This window comes from Rissa tridactyla, chromosome 3, assembly GCF_028500815.1.
Source record: "Rissa tridactyla isolate bRisTri1 chromosome 3, bRisTri1.patW.cur.20221130, whole genome shotgun sequence".
In the NCBI taxonomy this organism is placed as follows: Eukaryota; Metazoa; Chordata; class Aves; order Charadriiformes; family Laridae; genus Rissa; species Rissa tridactyla.
Window position 1 is genome coordinate 51,773,003 of NC_071468.1, and position 21,143 is coordinate 51,794,145.

General features: G+C 34.7%; 1 protein-coding gene across 1 annotated transcript in view; it reads right to left on the reverse strand.

Annotated features, from left to right (window-relative positions):
• Positions 1-21,143, reverse strand: part of PACRG (parkin coregulated) — a 247,184-nt gene that overhangs the window by 166,048 nt on the left and 59,993 nt on the right. The window contains exon 3 of the mRNA XM_054196731.1: positions 19,434-19,568. Within this exon, the coding sequence (XP_054052706.1) occupies positions 19,434-19,568 (135 nt within the window). The remainder of the gene's footprint in view (positions 1-19,433; positions 19,569-21,143) is intronic.

The following is a 21,143-nucleotide window of genomic DNA, read 5'->3' on the forward strand; positions in this document are numbered from 1 at the left end:
AGAGCCTTCATAAAAATTGTATAAGTCAGCAGGAGTTGCATTTTGAACAAAAAAGAATAATTAAGTAATCTGAACAGTCAGGTCTTAGAATACAATTACCAGTTTCTAATTAATCACTGAATTATTAAAATAATTATCAGGGTTAGGTTAGAGTTAGAAATCTAATACCAGGTCTCCCTCTGTGACCTTTCTCTTCATCTGCAAGACAGGTTTAATAGCATAAACCGTGTAAAATAAACTGATGAACATTTATGAGTCTATCTATCTGATATTACACTGAGAGCATTGTAAAAAAGCACAGGTTAAAAAGACATAAACCAACATTTTCTTCATGGAATGTTCCTAAGGACCACTGATTTGATATTTTATATTTTAAAATGTTATGCATGTGTAAAATGGATTTAAGATCTCTTCTCTCCCTCCCTCTGATGCTTCCTACTCTACTGCCATGCTCCCACTTCTTTCCGTTGCATCAATGCAACCGTGTGGCTGCATTCACGTTACTGTAATGACCTGATTAAAAATAAAATGAAGAAAAAAAACCCCAAAACCACAACAAAAAAAACCCCACCACAAACATATTTTTAACTGGTTTTAAGATCTACTATTTTAGTGAGCTGATTAATAGAATCAAACCTAAGTGCAATTGAGGGAACATTGAACTGCGGCACAGGACATGAACAAACAGATGGAACTTTTTAAGCTGGTTCTGATGCAACAGCAAGTATTCATGTAGCTCTATCCCAAGTGAACTATCCATCCTGCACATTAGATGAAGTGGGACCCTCAGGGAAAAATATGATTCTGTAGTTAAAGAGCATAATAATAAATCAAAATATAGTTTTTGTTGATTGTGATGTATGGAGTTTCCTAGTTTGTTAAAAAAGCAAATGAAAATTTAAGAAGATTTATGTGGCATCATACCAACAACAAGAACATTAATCAGCAGGAACAGAACATGTAATCCAAAACTGTGACCATTTCCTCATTAATAAGGATATGTTATTGGTCATCATCCTTGGGTATGGAAGAACAGAACAGTATCTGAACACAGAAATTTTCACAGGAATCCAGTGGTATCATCAGAACACAGAGACTTAAAAATCCTGAACGCCACCATAACTTTCTCCTAGACTTTCTAGCCCAGTATCTCCATTTGAATAAGTCTGTTAAAACCACAAGTTATTCTTGCAAGTAACACTACTGGCAAGTAAAAGGGGCCAAAATGTTACCAGTCTGGATAACTACACCCAGGTATCATTCTTAATGGGCAGTGGATTTATATTGCTTACTTTGGTCTAGCCTTAGTAAAGGAACAATCCGCAATCAAAGGACTGCAGCCGGATCCAAGAGCCTGGAAGGACTTTTGGATACCATGGGTTAGATACTGTCTGCTAGTCCAACCTGTTTGGACTGTCTGCTAGTCCAGCCTGTTTGAGGCTTTCCAGACATTTCTATAGTTTGTAGTTTCTACACTTCATGCTTGAAAACCCATCTTTGCATTGATCATTCTAAATTACCAAAATGAAACAAATGTTAATAGGAAAGAGGAAAGAACATAAAGATATTTAAGCACCATAAGACAGTAAAACAGTAAAGCTAAACAAATGGAGAAGTGGGAGGTTCACAGAATCAAAATTTTCTTTAACTACAAAATTCCATATTGCCTTTCTGATATTATTGGAATATTCATATGAGTAAAATTATCCATGTATACAAGAGTTTTCTGGAGCAGATCCCCCAGTAGACACCCTTAAACTTCCCACACTTTTATATAAAAGGAAGCAAGCTAAAATTTGGCGCTACAATTCTAGAATTTCAGTTTTATACATTCACATTTATTAAAAAAATTGCTTCCTTCTGTCTGTCTCAAGTTCTTCTCATTTATTTGAAGTATTTTTCAACCCTACCTCAGTAGTTTAGGTACTTTTTGGGAATAATTTTCTCCTGTTTTTTTAAGAGTGAACTTTCACTATAGAAGGATATTTCACATCTTTTGCCTTTTGATGCTTATTGTACAAAAAAATTTTAAACTGCAGTATTGAACTCTCATTACTGCAATAGCAGCAAACAATTCCAGGATGCATATCTTATTTGTGTACGTACATGTGTGTGTGTGCATATATACACACACACACACACTTGTGGGCACACACATAGACCTTAGAGAAGATATTTCTGTAGCGACATCTAAAATGACTATTGGCTTTCTTATAATATGTGGATTTTATACCACCATTTTACGTCCCCCAAAACATTTAAGGCAAAGCCTGATATTAAGAATGATGAGTAAGTGTATAACAGAGATTAAGTTTAGAGGGACCTATAGAAACTTGGAGACTAGGCAAAGAGAAACATTGTGGCACTCAACAAGAAGTGCAAAGCTCTTCAGTTGGGATAGAGCAACTCCCTCCACTGGTACAGTTTGGGAACTAACTGGCTGAATAGCAGTCCTGCTCCCTTGAGGGCTGTGGAGATTGCCATGTGGAATAACAGCCAGTGATGTTCCTATCACAAAGAAAGCAAATCACATCCTGGGCTGTATTAAAAAGAATGTGGCCAGCAGGTAGAGGAAAGTTAAAATCCTCCTTTAGTAGGCATTGGTGAGACCGTACGTAGAACATTATGTCCTGTTTCTTCACCACATGTTAAGAAAGATGTTGAGGAAGTGGAGAGGTGACTCAGTCGATGATTACCAAGATGGTTACCAGACAAATTAATTATTATTTCATGTATTTCCCCTAGGCTCTGGTATTCAATAGTTCCATAGAAGATTTGTGAGGTATTTCATATTTTTACATCATTTTTTTTTTTTTAACTTGAAAAGAAAACTGATAAGCCTCTTTATTTGAGTCACTTTTAGAACCTAATACTACATGACAGGTACTGTTAAAATTCTTCTACTTTCATTTAAATCATATGAAATGTAGAGGCCCAAAGCACTTTGTACAATGTCAATAGACTAATCATAGTCATTTTAAACATTTCTGGCTTTCCTGCATCAAGAAGGGATTTTCCTCGGTAAGCCATATCAATTTCAAAGTCTTCAAGAAGAATCAGACTGACACAAGTTTAGAGAGCTGCTAGAGCTGCTACAGTGTGTTGACTGAAGGATCTAAAGCTGGAGGTATTTTTACATTTAGCATCTAGTTATGGTAAACTGAACATAAATACCAATCTCAGACACCTTATGAATGCAATTGTACATTTACCTGATATGGCTAGGAAATGAAAACAATTATGTAATGAATAAATATGCATGTATGTATAAATAACTGCATATGAAAGAAATGTGGCTTTAAGTTAAAGGAATGTTAAGAATATAATGGAACAAATGAAGTCCATTAACAGTGTTTAAAATTGTACCATTACTTCTGTGCATCAGTTTCTTTACCTGTAAAACATCTATGTTTCAGAACCACTGGCAAGTCTTACTCATTAGGCAGCAGCTTGTTTTGGTTTTTTCAAAAGAAAAGTAATGCAGAAATACAAAATATTAGGCTCATCGATTTAATTTCATAGAATCACAGAAAAATTTACTTTGGAAGAGACCTCTGCAGATCATCTCGCTCAGCACCCTGCCAAAAACGTAGATAACTATTTTTCCTCTGTCCAACTGGAATTTCCCTTATTGCAAATTGTGACTGCTGCCTCTTGTCCTTTTGTTGTGCACCACTGAAAAGTGTCTGGCTCTGTCTCCTCCATAACACCCCCTTAGGCATTGGAAGACTGCAATTAGATCTCCCTTAGCCTTCTCTTGGCCAGACTAACCCAACCCAGCCCCTTCAGTGTCTCTTCATATGTCACGTGCTGCAGCCTTTTGATCATCCTGGTGGCCTTGCTGCTGGACCCTCTCCAGTATGTTGATATCTGTCTTCTTTCTCTGTGGGCCCAAAACCAGACACAGAATTCCAGATGCAGCCTTATGACTACTAGGTAAAAGGGCATAATCCTTTCCTTCAGCTGCCCAACCTTATACTGCTAATGTCATCTAATATGCGGTTAGCCTTTGTTGCTGCAAGGGTGCACAGCTGAGTCATGATGATCTTGCTGTCCACCAGGACCCACAGGTCCTTTTTTGTATTAGTGCTATTAGCCAGTCAGTCATTCTTCAACATCTCATCTCATTTCATTTAATTTAACTAAAAAGAAATCTGTGAAATTTTGGAGTTCAATAATCGAACTCTCTTGGAGCCAATAAGCATAAACTACAGTAAGAAACATTTAAAAAGCAACCCAAAATGCCCAAAAAACCAAACTAAGAATTAATACATAAATGTATAAAGACCAACAGTGAGAAATATGATAAAATGCTAGGGAAAAATATTTGCAGAAACTCAAAATGATCTGGGATCTCAGACCATCATTTAGAAAGGCAAGGACTTTGTTGAGAAAGTAAATACCATCTTTGCTTTAGTTTTGAAAATGTAGTGTAAAAGCAAGATACAAACCTAAAGTATTTCTATTTTATAGCACTAAAAATTAAATAACAACGACAGTAAATGATGTGGAAAAAAAAAAAAGAGAAGACTGGAATAAACTCACAAACTAAACCAGATGGTGGGAGTTTGAAAGGAGTACAGAGTGGTTATGTACTAGAAAACATTCACATTGTAATCAATAGCAACAACTGGGCCAAAGATCTGATGAACAGGAAATGTAATAACCTTCCAGAAGTTATAGAACTATAGTTATTACACCCCTAGTTGGTAAAAATGTTGGAACTTTAAAAAAAATATAATAATAAATACTCAGATGAATATTTTACAGGATATAGATACAACACTTTTTGCTAAGGAGGAATGAATGTTTTGAACTTAGAATTATTATTGGAAGATAAATAAATAAATATTATTGGAAGATAAATAAAGTTGCAGGCAACTGAGAAACATTTGACATTATAAGCTGCACTTTAATTCGAAGGTCTTTCTTTAGAAGGTCATTAAAACAGCTTTGTCATGGTCCTTCACAAAAAGTAGCATTTATTGGAGAATAGGTTAAACATTTCTATAAGAACCACCCCTACCCCCACGTCCCCAACAGGTTTAGAGTTAGAAATATATAAGAGTAAAAAGTCAGTATAGTTAATAGAAAATATTTGGCCCACTAAAACTATGAAAATTAGATAGGTTGACTTACATGGGAATTTCTGAACAAAGAATCTGGCTATTTATCAACTTTACCAAGTAATTCAAAGTATTCTGCAACAAATGCTGACCAAACAACAGGACATAGGTACTATGTTTTGCTGAACGACTGTAAAGAATTCCACAGATGCGTGATATTTCTTGGTAGGTTCTAGGTAGGTCATGGTAGCGTCTTCTGGCTTAGTGAAATTTGATATGTATGGTAGGACATTGAAGACCTGAATCAAATCTCTTTCAAATAAGGTCATATCAGATCAGAAATCCCCTTGGAAAAAAATCCCCTTGGAAATAAAAGGCAGTAGGTTTTATCTAGCTAATATTTTAGAAGCTTATCCTGTTATGCCACCATTTTCATTATCTGCAAGTGACAATGTGCATATAAATGAAGAGATATCTTCGCTGATATGAAAATATTAATGTTTTAAAAATAAAAACTGAGAAAAAACATTCTAATGTGTTCATGCACATTATCACCTATCCTGTGTAAGGACAGGGAAGTACTCTTGTTACAGAAGTAACAGCAGTGTAAAAGGCTGCCACTTTATAATGAAATATATATGGGTACAGAATTAATTATTAAAGCAGAGAAAACATACTTCACTCTTAGAGAGAACTCACTTTTATATTCTAAGATTTATCAGCAAACTTATTTAATAAAATTAAAGAGTAAGAGGAACAGCACTATTTAGCAGTCCCAACATGCATTTGCTACCTATTCATCAAATAACCCAATGCTAACCAATAACTGGAATTCTGGACCATGACTGTTGCATATCTAAAGATTAAGCCACTTTTTGGAGGATTATTCTAACCTGACAGTCACCGTATTAGGTGATATCACCACACTAGGTTATAATGTTTCAAAAAACTAGATTGGTGATCTAGGATCCTAAACATATCAATGTAACAATAACCTGGGGAAAGGATATGGGGCTGAAGTTCCTGCTCTCCATGATTGTTAGTACTGATGGTTACTAGTTGTGCCTAACCAATGCAACAGGAAGTGGTCAAGCAGTTGGACTAGATGATCCCTGTAGGTCCCTTCCAACTGAACTACTCCTATGCTATGCTATGCTATGCTATGCTATGCTATGCTATGCTACGCTATGCTACGCTATCGTGTGAGCATTCCAAATAAACTTCATGCAAAGTCAGTCAGATAGCTTAAATCACCTTCTGAGGTGGTCAAGCCATAAAAGTTTGTCTTTCCATGCCCTTGAGAGCAAACAGATTTATTGTCCTAATAATTATCTACAACTCTGTACACAAGAAAGCATAAATATTATCTAGCCTGTAATCAGAAATGTCTGTAGACAAGTGATCTCTGACAGACTGATTGCAAGAGCTATGTGAACAGGAAGTTGTATTCACTTCGTCTTTTCATACTTACATATAGCATAGGACTTCTACTATAGCTGGACTGAATTTTATGGCCTTCTTTTATTATCTCACAGAAATAATATATCAAATTTATTACAGCTGATGGATACATATAGCAAATATTTTACCATGCATTTCTGACTTAATTTGTGAATGAATGATTTGAGTAAGTTCAAGTTTAAAAATGAATGAAAATACATGCATAAATTCAATAAAGACCTAGGCTTTTCCTTATCAGATAATCTTTATCTACAAAAAAATATTATTTTCTCATTTTGGGAAGGGTTTGCAGTATCATGACTGTGGCTATAAGCTGCTTATAGTTCATTAAGAAAGAACAGGGCAAATTCAGTAATGTTACTGAAGAGTTTTAGATAGCTGTTTTTCCCACACCTTCAGAAAAGCATCAAAACATAAAAGGAATGAAAAATAGAATAGCAGAAACAAGAAATAACATACAGGTTTTATTCTACAAGAAAAAAATGAAATGTGGCTTTTTTTCATCTTTAGCTTAAATTTCCTGCTAAATCCCAAATTGCCAACTATTATTTGAGCTCAGACTGAATCAACCCCTGAGAACTGTATGGTGGTGGGAATTTTAAAGAGGCAAGTTTACTATAACTCTGAAAGGAATAAAGTAGTCTCAATATCTGTGACACCCAAATTGCCAAACTTATGTATACTATGCCATTTTGTATCAACTTCATAGCTTATGCCTCCACCCAAACTGGTGCACAAGAACAGAAGGTTAGGCTTTATCACAGCCATAAAAAGGAATGCAGTTTTCACCTGGTTAATATGAGGATTTTTTTTTCAGCAAGCATATGAAATGATTGGTGAAAATATTAAGCAAAAAATTCATATTAAGATCAGCTAATAATGCATATTGTCTTTCACATTGTGGAAGTGCAAGGTCAGCGGCAACTCACAGGAAACTGAAACCCACGTGAGTTCCAGTGTGAAATTGATACTCCAGCTTGGGCTTTGTTAAAAGGAATGCTTCTGCTTCAGTCAGGGGATTTATCCGGGGGCCCCATTTTACCAACCTCAGAATAATAAGTGAAGAAAAGTTCCTGTGCTATTATTAAAAGGCAAGGCAAAGCACGGGCCTCCTACCTGAACTGGCCTTTTTAGGAGTCTGAAAGGACAAGATAAGAAGCACAGAGCGGGAACATCACTTACTGTACAGCCTCATATAAGTATTTATGATTTCTTAAGTGTATGATCACTAGCTTCTGACCCTAGTACAATTTCTTTGGCTATGAACAGAACACTCCAACTTTAATTGTGTTATTTTTTCAGACCAGAACACTACTTCAGTCGCTTAGTCTTCACGATAAGATGAGATTCCCTGCATTACAATAAAACTCATGTTCCTAAAGAGGTATATTTTTAGACTGAATTTTAGATTACACTGTAAGCAACACCCTTTTTTAGCCTCATTGTAGCCTGAGGAAATTTTCATCTGAATATTCACACGTCTTTAAAAATCATTATTTATGATCTTCTGAGATATTATTTGTCTACCTTTTTGTAATAATTCTTTAAATAAAGCATAGATTTGCCTGCACATATAAACATAGTATTAATTAAAACACAGAAAATCAGTTCCAATGCATAAGATTTACATTAATTCTTTTTAAGTGTAATGTGCCAGTTAGGTTGTTTTGGGTTTTAACTCTGATGTTATAAATATAAACTTCCACTAGGTCCTACAGCATTTAGAATGTTTCGTTATAGAGAGACTGTTTAGCTAGTATTCCTTTAAAACCAGAGTAAGATACATTTTTTGGCGTGATATCAAAGGAAGTCACAGGAGAGAAAACTAGCAACCCACAGATTCTGTCACGTAGTACAAAAACTGCAGTATTTACAATTCCCTACAATTGCCTGTTTCCTGAGCATTAATGTGCAAAAGCTGAAAGCCAACGGGAACTATCTCATTTAAATATTTAAGATAATTTATTTTAGCCCTGATAACTTGCCACATACTATTACTACTGTCAAATATCCACATTGCTATTTGAAACATGAATATAGTCTCAGTCTTCAAAGTTTTCGTAAAAAAAGGCATAATTCAACCACCTCAATATTGTTTTTATCAGACACATTTAAATGAGTTTCATTTTTAAAAGTCTTGGCCATTAATGTCCTAAAGATGCAATAACATTAATTTGAAACTAGCACTTATTAAGAAATTTACATGATTATGATTGAAAACAAACAAATGTAAATATCTTTTTCTCATTTTAGAGGTAGGTACATCATGTCACTAACACCACTGCTACATAGTATAAGCAAAAGTATCACTTCAGTGGGTTTGATCACAAGGCATTCAGTACATGCTTAAATCTCTGCAGGAACAGACCTCTTTCATGCCACATTGATAGCTATTTTATTGAACCAAGTTGACAACAAGTTTCAAAGGAAAAGGGAATTTGGGGGGGGGGGGGGGGGGGAAGGTAAGGTTAAAATTTGGGTCTTGCTGGTTTAGGAAGTTTTCATGAATCTTAAGCTGAACAATTTCTATTCAAGGACACATTTAGACATAATAGAAGTCCTGCTGAGCTGTCCTCATGGATAAGCAAGAGGAAGTATACATGAAAGAACCAACAGGGAAGAAAGTAAAAGGACAATAAAACTAGGTATTAAGCAAACAGATGTTATTAATTAACAGAATAACAATATAAGGAATGAGAGCAGTGCTGATCCCAGATCAGAACTCTGCAGCATAGTGGATGTGAACATGAATTTGATGTGAAAGGTTCATAGAGGCTAGTGACAAGAAAACGACACTGAAATGATGATGAACTAATTTATGCTTTGGAAACAGCATAGGAAATGAAATGGAACTGAGGGAGATAAATTCGCCCCATGCACATGCTTAACATATAGTGGGTAACAAAAATGAAACATTGAAAGGGTAACAAAATGTATAGTGGTTCACAAACCTGATGAGAACAGACATCCGTCATAATACATTTCTGAAGTAGAGACATTTGTTGAATATGTTTTTAGAAAATAATGTTTTCAGTGATTGTGAACTTTTCTCTATTAATTTTTGTTAGAGAGATACAGTGTGAAGTTTTCTTAAACATCTCACATTCTCCTTTACACAATTTACAATTTTATAAAGCCATATCATAGCTGTTTAATACATCTCTGCAACACAGTGAACTAAGATGCTTACAGTTTGTATTTAATTGTCACAGTTTACTAGCTCTACATTTTCATAATCTTTAGTCAGTTATTAGCATATACAATATAGAAATACCCAGTACGCATGCTGGATACCGACTTAAGTGTTTGAGATTCTATTTATACAATACAAATAATCCATAATAGTGATCTAGTTAATCTGCATTGCTCTGCTTTTCTTTATCGAGGTATATGATGTTCAGAAAGTGTTGTTGTCTGTGCATAGGTCAGGATATCCATGGCTATATAACATCAGATGATTGTAGAAAGCTATAAAGCAATTTTTACTTTTTTTTACAGATGCTACAGATACTTGAATAAGCAATAAGAGGATTGTAGAGGATGATTCTTCCTGCTATTCACATGTACGTTTCATACTAGAGCTCTGTGTTTCTCAAGGCAAAATCTGCCCCCCAATTTTCACATTAAAAGATTCTATTTGCATCAATTTTACATTACCTTTTTTAAGTTAAAAATGCCCTTAACTATATGCCTTTTTTTTTCCTGAAATTATAAAAAAAAAATCAGACTTGATAAAACAAAGTAGTTGAAGACATTATTCAGTCTCTGAGCCTCAAAGTAGAATGGTCACAGTATCTGACTACCAGAAATGAAAACATCAAATACACATTGATTTTTATGTTGTCAGTTCCATTTGTTTTGTCACTTGCCAGAGAACTCTGCAATATTTAGGTAAAAGGAGGAAGACTGACAACTAATGGACAGAGAACAAGCCATCCATTAATTGGAATAGGGCTCAGAAATCAGAGTAGAAACAGAAAATTCGTCAAAACTCTGTTCATTGCACTGCACAAAACTTTCTGACAAACAACATGAAGCACTTCTAAAGGCAGATGTTTCTGCTTGCAGTTTAAAGATTAAAGTGGAACAAGTCCTCTCACTTCTAGATGGCAGCCTTTGTAGCTAGGAAAAGCTTATTCTGCCTGAAACACAGTATAACAAGAAGTCCTGGGGTATATTACCAATTTACCTTCTAAAAGGTTTCCACCGTTACGAAGAGAGGTAGCTGTTTAACTGAAGGAGGAGGAGCAATTTGTTTTTGTCCTATATGCCAATCTACCAATTTCTGAAGCTTACAACATCACTTGTGTCCTCTAGGGTCCGTAGTAATGTGAATTGTCTTTATCCAAGTGCCTAGCAAATCATTGTCACATAGCAGCAGTCGACCTTTCTTTTCAATCTATGCACTTTTCAGGAGTTATAAATCAGTTGACTTTCAAGCTCGATGAGATGGCATATGCCCTGGTTGAAGAACAGATGGAGGCTTGGGGGAAAATTGTTTCTGCAGGCTTGCTACAAGCAGCACTGCTCCATAAAAGTGAACCATTCGCACTAATTTCTCACATAAATTATACAGCCAGGGAGCACCAGCCCATTCAGCAGAAAATCTTTCATTTAGCTTTCAGAGGTCATTTAGCAAATTTAAATTAAAGTTATTTCTGATACATGGCTGGGTTTTCATTCCATACACTTTCAAGAGATGGCAATTTACATCAAATAAAGGAATGGCTTTAATTGTGTATGCAGGGAGAAAGGAACAGTAAATTAACTGCCACAATATTACTGTTTTCTAGAATCCTGGGATAAGTTGCAACTATTAATTAGCCACAGAGGAATTAATAATTGAAATATGGCAGCTCTGTATTATAGGAATCAGGTAAATTGTCACTACTCTTTGCAAGGCCTGTTTTAGACTCCAGCTGAACACTGGTCCCCAGATTCAGCACTGATGTTCTCAAAAGAAAGGAGATCTCAGTGACTTCCAGGAAAGCATTCTTTACTTTTTAAGGGAAACATATTATTCAGCTGTTAAGCAAACGTACATGTCATATTTTCAATAAATATGGTATTTCATCTGAGCATGGGGAAAAGAGACATTTCATTAGATTCTTAAATTATAAATATGAAAGAAATGGAAAAGACCAGAGGACTGCAAAAAACTAACTCTGGGAAAAATTAAATTTTTGTGAGCCACAAGTGGTAAGAAAGAAAAGATTGCATCGAGTAACCTCTAATGCATAATGTGACATAATTCAGTGTTTCACCAGAAATATTAGTTTAAATGTACAAACTAAAAACAACTGATGAGAATGTTGGTAAGTATTGAAATAATTACTTTGAATGTTATGGGATTTCATAAAAACAGTGTTTTGCTACAGTGTTTTGAAATAGCATTTTGATAAGATTCTTTTTTAATCCCTAACATCACAAATTCCTTCTAAGACCTGCGAAGGCATCTCCTTTTCAGATGTGAAAAACAACTTGACAGAAAAGAGTAAAGTAATGACTGATTTGTCGATTAGTATTAGGAAGTCATGAGCCAACAGAAAAATGCATATCACAGAGCCATTGGCTATCTAAATGTTTAATGACTATTTTAAGCATGCAGTTAATTGATGCATTATTATTAAGAAGTGTTTTTCAAATGAAAATTAATTGTAGTATTGTGCTTTTGAAAAGCAAGATTTGAACAGACTAAATTTATTTGGAATTAATGTTACTTAGTGATGGGATCAAATCAATGTAGAAATTTCAAATGAGAAACCTACAATTCCAACAATTTCTGTGACTGTATATAACATGGAATGGAAACTGAAAGCACCCAGAGTTACTCAACAATTTTGAAAATGTTGCCTTAATTGAAGGACAGCAACTTGGTACCCTATTTTTGTCTGTAAACAAAAGAGGGTTAATCTTAGCTATCTCACATAAAATGCTAGAGTCAATATAGACAGGGACTTTTGAAGAAAAAACCCAACCATGTACCTATTGAATATAAATATAAAATTAACACATTATTAAATATAAATGGAATTAGGTACAAACTAACACTTCTTAGATGTGAGAGAGATTTAAGTCTGCTGTTATCAAAAGGATGATCATAACTTCTATAATTTTGATAACTCAGGACATTGTAATTTATAACTGATCAGAAATGGATGCCCATGAGCATTATCAAGGACTAAAAACCTAATAGATCAGTAACAAAATTTATAATATCACAGAGAGAAAAAGGGACAAGATAATGGATAATATTTATCTATGGTAATAAGGATTCCATTCTAATGCAGTCAATAGCAATTTTGTTGTTTTATTTGCTAGAAAAGATATTGCATTTATTGTGTAGCTCTTTTGTATGTTTTCATAGAGAGGGTAGTACACACACAATATTGCTTAAAAGATTTAAAGGAGTTTTCATTTAAATGAAAATCAGGTCATAGTCATTAAGATGTTGCTATTTTTTAGTATTACACATTTAAAAAAGAAAATTAGAACTGAATTGTGATTGCAATTTTTAACAATCTAAGAAAAAGTCACATGCACATCAGCAAAGACAGCACTTTGATAGTCATTAGTTGGGGACTAGTATCACAGTCACAAAGAATAATGAATAAATGAATAATGAATTTGTCTATACACAACTGTTTATGAACAGTATTTGCTTGTGCTTGCTTCAGTAAGCCTTAGTATACAGATTACTAATAACTTCTGATTTAAGGTGATTGGTACATTTTTAGTTTAAAACTGAATAATTCTTTCTTGCTACCATGCCACTTCTCAAGTTTGCTGTATTACTGTCTCCACAGAAAACTGAGTTTTTTACTGTCCTTTAAAAAATAAAATTATTTTCCAAACTATTCCTTTACACTTAACCTGGTAAAATAATTGTTTGTTTGTTTTTCTCAGAGGCAGCATTTACAATTTGTTTCTCCAAGACTTTATTTCTTTACCTCCACTCATATTTCTAGTCTCTCTAAATTATTATTTATAATTTCTGGTTTAAGAAATTCTTGCTTTCGGCTGCCTTCTCTTGAACCCACACTGAGATTTTCTGTTATACCAATACAATTGGAGACAGGCTTAAAAAGTATCACTGAAATAATTTCAAAAAGGAGCCCTCTGGGCAAGATAAACAGAATTCTGTTTCAGAAGAAAACTCTGAACTATTCCTTAAAACATTAATGAAGATATTAAATAAAATAGAAACTAACACCACTCTGTGCTGTACCCACTGTGCCTAAGCATGATACATGGCCACTCCTCTTTGTATATAATCTTGCAAAAAGTTTTCATTCTGCATGACACTTGTGGGGGATTTACAAGTGTTCTTTAAGATGACAGTGTCCTCTCAACATCTTTTATTAAGAAGATATTAAGCATAGTTTAACAAAGAGTGGAAGCAGAAAAAAATAATATGCCTATATATGAAAATAAATCCAAAAGTATTATTTTTCATAGGCAGTTTGTCCTCTTTGCTTTCAGGTAACTGAGGCTGCAATTCCATGAGCAGCTAAACTAATCTGTTCATTGCTGTTGAAATAAAAAAAGTTTTGAGAACATTCAACTCTCTCCCATGTCTCCACTGTACTTCACTACCATTTCTCTCCCCTTCACCATGCTTTAGCACTCATGGCCCTTTTGTAATAAAAGTTCACAAACCTGTGAACATGTTGCTAATTGAGAAAAAACACATCCACCTTTTTTTCCCTGAGTTAGTGATATAAATTCACTCACAGAGAGCTCTGATAAGTATTAGTGCCAGTGCCATGTATTCCTTAGAAATAGCAGAAGAGGTGAACGAAAGTTGGAGCTTCCCCGTCTGATGGCAATAAGCTATGAAAACCCCTCAACTTCTACAATTACATCTCACCTCTATAAATTGCAAGACATTAGTATAATAATGGAGTTATTCTGTAGGGTAAATGAGCTCCCTCCAACTATTTTTAAATTGTTTTGGGATTTGAAGTTTGGAAAGCGTTACCTAAGTTTACTTAATACTACATAGGGAACAATATACAGTATTTATTCATGTGGTTTAATGTCATGACAATGCCAAAAAAATGGAAAAAACCTGAGAGATATTACTTGAGAGCTCTGCAATTAAATACTTGTCTCCCTTCCAACTATATCAGTTCATATAAAAAAATATATTTTCTCTTTCTTAAAATTTATCCCACAAACTAACACAAAAGATTGCACTTCCAGGAAAATAAAACAAACTTTAAAACACAGCTATTTTATGGAGAAAACCCCAAACCAAACCCCAAAGATTTTTCTTGGTGCTGGGTATAGGTACCAGCTTAATCACAGCAGCTCAGAATTTTATATAAACTAATATGCAACATGCTGATAAAACCAAATGAAGAATGAGAGATGCTAATACAAATTGCAGTTCTGTGTCATGTTCAAATTATTTGTAATCCCTATTACCGAAAGGAACCTTCTTTCCTTGTGCCTGCACAATGAAAAAGTGTATGCAGAATTCAAATTCATGATGTTTAGGGCAGAACACTTTCTTTTACCACTGCATCTGGTTTCTATCACCAAGAAGTAATTTTGCTACCATAGCTTATACTAGCCCCTGAAAAAAAGAAGCTATGTAGGAAAGAGGGGATGAAGAGGAATTAAAATGATAAAAGTCACATCCCTAGTGAACACAGCTATCCTGGAAAAGAACATGAACCCTAAAAGATGGAAACCATGTTCATTTTGACATTTTGCTTGAGAAGTTTGTGTTTTTGAATTTGGTTTTGAAATTGCTAAAATTCTTTTGAAGAATAGAAGCTTTTTTTTCCCCTGCATAATAACTTTCATAATTAACCCCGATCCCTAAAAAAATAATTTTTCAAACATTTTGATGACTTTCTGTATGATACAGAAAGACTGCATTTCAAACATATCTTAATAATTCAGAAATACTTTCTCGGTTTTATTAACTTCCTTAGTCAAAGGTTTAATTGCATTCTGACCTTTATTAATTCAGTAATGTATATTTAAAAATGGAAGTCCTTTTCTGACCTGGACTATGAGCTTTTATTATTCGTAGTTTGGTATGAGATTGTGCAAAAGAATATATTACTTCATTTTGAAATAAAATTGTGATATACATGGGCGAAAAGAGAACTGCAGGATCCCACATAAGTAGTCAAAGGGCTTATAAATATTTTAACACATTCTTTTTCTAAAAAGATAACTTTCTACTATTATCTAACTCTAAATTAATAACAATTTGTGTTCCAAAGTTTTACGTTTGATACACATCAGAAACCCATTTTCAAACCACACCATTATTATTCATTCTCTGTTAGTGGACAGAAACAAATCCTTCAAATTTGGAAAGACCCTTGGACATTTGTTGAATAATTCAACCAAAGAAGTTGTTTATTTCTAGATCTCAAAAGCTATTGCTTTATCAAAAAAAAATGAGTATTATAAATTTGCAGCACTTTAAAGGCATTAATATCTATACAGTTCTATTTAATGACCACTGAATATTACATTGAGCGTATGCCATATCACAAAGAGTTCATTTACTGCTAGTAAATCGTCTGAAAGGGGATGAAAAGTCTTGAATTCATTTTATATGGATTCTTTCACTTTAATTGTAATCAAACCAGAAATTTGTGTAGTCAGTCACAAAGATTGTGGGTTTCTTTTCATAGACATAATCAGGGGTCATTTGTGCAGATTCTTTTGGCACATATTAACGCAATTCATGGATATTAAAACATTTCAGATTCTTCTGTTCTAGCTGAAAATTACTGTATTCCGTCCATAGAATTACTATAGAGTGAAGAAGTGTTTAAAAAAAAAATTGATGTCTGACAATTATGGTTATTTTGGATTTGTTTCAGTAAATATAAAAAGCTAACAAAAAAAAAAAAACGAAAAACAACTGCGTATTTTGCAGGAAAGAATGAAATCCTGTAGTATTTTCCTTTGTCAGAACAAATCATGTTTCTGAGACCCTCTTGCGTTTTCTCTCATGAACCACTTGGTAGACAAACTAACAAGAGTGAAACGAACCATGATATACGTGACATCTAAACAAAGCAAAAAAACCTCTCCTTTTGCAATAAAATATGGATATTGTGCAATTATAGTAGGATTAAAATATCACTGTTACCATTTATTTCTTCTTTTTATCCTTCTACTAGAATTATGATTCATGCAAATAAATATAGTTCAGCCAAGATTTTATAGAACATTTTGCCTAGACACATTTTATTATTTAAATATATTTTTAATTTTCATGAATTTAAGCAGTATTGAGTAAAAAATATTTCTTAAAAAACTGCTTATTTAAAGAGATTTACAAATAAATATGATGAACTGATGAAAATTAGCCATTAGATGTATGTTGGGTATTTTGACTGTTTGCATCTCCTTAAAACAAGTGATAAATACAGACCTTACTTTATCTGCACTTCTAAATATTAGCTAATGATGAACAACATTCTCACCCTTTTGCAGCAGTGGGCAGCCTCTAAGGCTTTAGAAGCTATCTAATGTAACGTTTGAACTAGAAAACTCCTATTTGCCTCTTCACCTACTTAAACTGCACAATAATCAATGATGGTTGCATGCCAAATTAAGCAACAGCTTCAAGTACTTCTACTACCTCAGTACTGTTTTCTTGAGTGTCTGCCACAGAACCAGTCTGGATTGATTTGTGACTAAATCAAGTGGCATGGAAATAAGGGAAATAAGGTTGGACCCTACCATGTGCTAATGTAAGAATGGAACAGTCCGTTACTATGCTGCCTTCTGGGATGCATGCTGAAGTAGTGATAATTTGTTTTGAATGAAAGGATTAACAGCAATAGCAAAAGCAACTGTTGCATGACGTCTCAGTTCTACATTGCACTAGCTGCATGCCAGCGTTTTACTCTGGTATGTGGACACTGGACACTAGGGAGACATTAGGTCTGTAGAATTGCAAATTGTGTTAAGAAAAAATACATGCTGGATCTTTGACTAGAGACTCTGCTATTGTGACTGTCTTAAGGTAGTATGCTTTCAACAATTCAAACTGTCAGCTACAGGGAGCAAATATTTTAGACATTCAGCTGTGCTTGGAAGGTTTGTAGATAGCAAGTTAGCAAGATGTCATAGAATAATAAAATATCTCAAGTTGGAAGGGACCCATAAGGATCAGCAAGTCCAGCTCTCTACTCCTCACAGTACTATCTAAAACTAAATCATATGACTAAGAGTGTCATCCAGATGCTCCTTGAACTCTGACAGGTTTGACGCTTCGCTGGGGAGCCTGTTCCAGTGACTGACCACCCTCTCAGTGAAGAACCTTTTCCTAATGTCCCATGTGAACTTTCCTTGACACAGCTTCATTCCATTTCCTCATGTCCTTAGTCACCTAAGCAGCCACTAGCATCATCTAGTGGAGTGCTAGCCCTTATGATGGAGGTGTATGTGTCAAATAGCAATTAAAATGAGGTAAATTGTATCTCTCAGTCTGGTTTTAAGAAATTAGGAGTGATTGATAGTGCCTCAAAATAAAAACTAAATTCTGCAGATTTTTTGCAGTTGCTTGGAAATCATCTTTGGGTTTTCGCTGGTGATGAAACATTAGAGTGCAGACTTATGTTGTAAGCCTGTGGGTTTTAGTCCAGAAAGGGTATTTCTAGGGTCGTCTAAAGACCAGTTGCACTGGAATCTCATTCTGATCATGGGTAAATTCTTGCTGGATAGAGATTTCCTTTGCTGCAAGAACTATTAATTGTTCTTTGTCCTGATTCAGCACTGCTATGGGCAACAAAATAGCACAGATCTCTCTTCTATACTTCAATAAGCAAAAAAACTACCTTAAATTCTAGTTACTAACAAATTACATAGTACCACTTACCATGTTATAGGCCTAATACTGTTGGCTTCATTACGAATAGAATCAGTTATAAGACTGCAAAATCCCTCTTTTTTGTGTTGAATTAACATAGCTATATATTCAAAAGTGGTATCATGTTCTTGATATGAACAATTTAAAACACTCTACAAATTTGACATATTTTGCTCATGCATATCGTGTTCATTTCCTGTAACTATCACTGATTCCAGCAAAATCTTATTCTAGTCCAATAAATAACAGAAAACAATGAAGTAATTCATGATAACCGAAATAATTAAATGGCAGGAGCAGGTTGAAGATCAGCATTCATTTTTCAAATTAAATTTAAAAGTCTGTGGTAGTTACTTAGAAGATTGGCAAGTTTTACAAATAACATCACCAAGCCTTTTAGAGAGAAACACAGCCGCATTAGAATGGAGTCATTAGGCAATACATTTATTTTGAAGCCAATTAACCTTTTGTCAGAGAAATGTCGGAGCTGTAATGGTTTCAGCAGTGGAGGTCAGCCTCTAACAGGGGCACGTCTGACAGCGATTACGCTGTCTGACATATGCTGTAGACTGAGAGTACAGCTGTGGAATGAGAATCTGCCTTCCTTTGTATTCTGCTCTGCATTTTCAGGGAGCAGGCAATCTTGACCTATCCATTTAGGTAATTAAAGCTTCTATTTGGAAGCGTCCTGCAGGAAGGTGAAATTTGGGGGAGATAAATGGCTGCTGCTCACTGTATCCAGCCACTTCCATCATTTGATGGACTGCTTGAAACAGGCTGCATTGCCAGGTCCTCATAAAAATAGAGACGAATTGGGCAGGAAACAATTCTCTAAGGCAAAGCAACTCTGTCATTTTCCTTTTTACAGCATAAAATTTAATTGTTAGCCAAGGTAGACAGCTGACTCAGGGGCCTTTCTCTAATGGCTTCCCCACCATCTTCTATTTGCTAAGAAATTATTTCAGTTTATTTACTTATCAGCCAACTTTGTTTGACAAAGAGATGTCACTTCAATAAGCTCAGCGGGCTGTTATAGCTGTGTCATCACTTACCTTCCAGTTGATTTTGTTTCCTTTGGTATCATGCTCAAGGGCAATTGGGAAGTCTCCTCGCTCATAAAACTTGCGAAATGCTGTGGGCTTTGTCGGTCTTTCTTTAAATGCTCCTGCAAGTGGAGGCCCTCTTACCTTTAAAAAAAAAAAGAAATAAACCAAAAACCAAAGAAGACAAAAAAATCTTTTGTCAGTAGTAATATACTTTTAGAAAAAGCCTAATTTATATGTTTTTTTCTTTACATGCTAAACTTCACTTCTTTGAAAGCATATTTTGGCAATGATCTACAGGTTTTGTTAACTGCTTTTTTGTGTTACTACTTTCAGATTGTCCCATAAAAACTGCAGCTATCTCCATTATCACAGCATTTTTAAGCAAGAATAAAACAACAAGAATGTATTCATGCTATGAAGTAGAAGTTCTTGGAAAATTAAGCATTTCTCCTTGAGAAATATTTTTCTGTTTGTTTCTTTATAGAAGTCATTTGACTTGGTTTCCATTGAATATAACTGTCCTCACTTTTCATTGTCCTTCTCTGGCCATTACCTAACCTTCTTCACCATATCCCTTCCTCAAATGCTATGGATAGGGTTTTCATATGACTTCCGGCCTTTCAGTATTGATGGCTGAAGCCCTGGAAGAAATGAAAGAAAGTCTTCTCTCAGACCTCTCCCCTCTGCCTGCGTTGCCTTAGAGGAAGAAATTTGATTCAGCTCTACTAAGTTTCTTATCTGAGTTATTGCTGGTCAGCAGATTGTGTAGCCTGAGTGCCTGAATGACAGTCCAATTCCAAAAAGTTCACGCTGGAACTTTTTTTCTCAGCCAAACAGGAGTAACAGCAACTAACAATTGGCACTAAGATAATAGAAGTTCAAGTACTTATAAGAAATCTATTGTTTAAGATAATTAACAAAGCTAATCTCAAATGCTAGAAGAGACTAAGAGAGCTAAACTATTCTCAAATGTCCTTGACAACTGATTCTTCCTTGAGAAACTCTTGCCGTTTCTTTGGTTTTATAGCCATACATATGGGATAAGAACTTCCTACAATTCTCTGCATATTTCTTCTTTCAAAAGTCCCTTTATTACTTGCTACCTTTTATAACATGGAAAGTGTTTTTTCCAAAAAAAGGTGAGAGCTTCAGCGATCATAAATCATACCCAGTACTTTGTATTGTTCTATTTGTCTCTATGTCTCCAGTGACCCTTATGTTAGTTTCTAGTAGTACATTCAGCTTTACAGTGAACAGAATGCGAACATGTAACATCCTGTGCTTCATTAGTGCTAACAACAGATCTAAATCTGACTTGGCACTTTTTTCCTCCAAAGTATTTTGACATCATTTTCCACTGTCTGAGGTAGAGGGGTGCACTAGTCATATGCCTACACTGTACTTTACTACAAATTGCTTAAACTAGGGTTACTAAACTCTGACCTATTGTTGCATATTGCTGTCACAGATAGACCATGTCTAGTGAAAATAGATTTGATATGCATAGCTGTAACTTTGCTTAGTAAACATATTTGCAACAGTTGAGAGTAATACTCCAAGAAAAGCATTTCTAACCAATATAAATAAATCCACACTTATTGTTCTGCAGAGGAACAATTTGTTCTGTGCCACTAGTATAAGTACTTTCATTTGTCTTTAATTTTTTTTTTGCATTTCAGGCAAGTCTATGAGTCACTGCTCATTTGAGGCCATTAG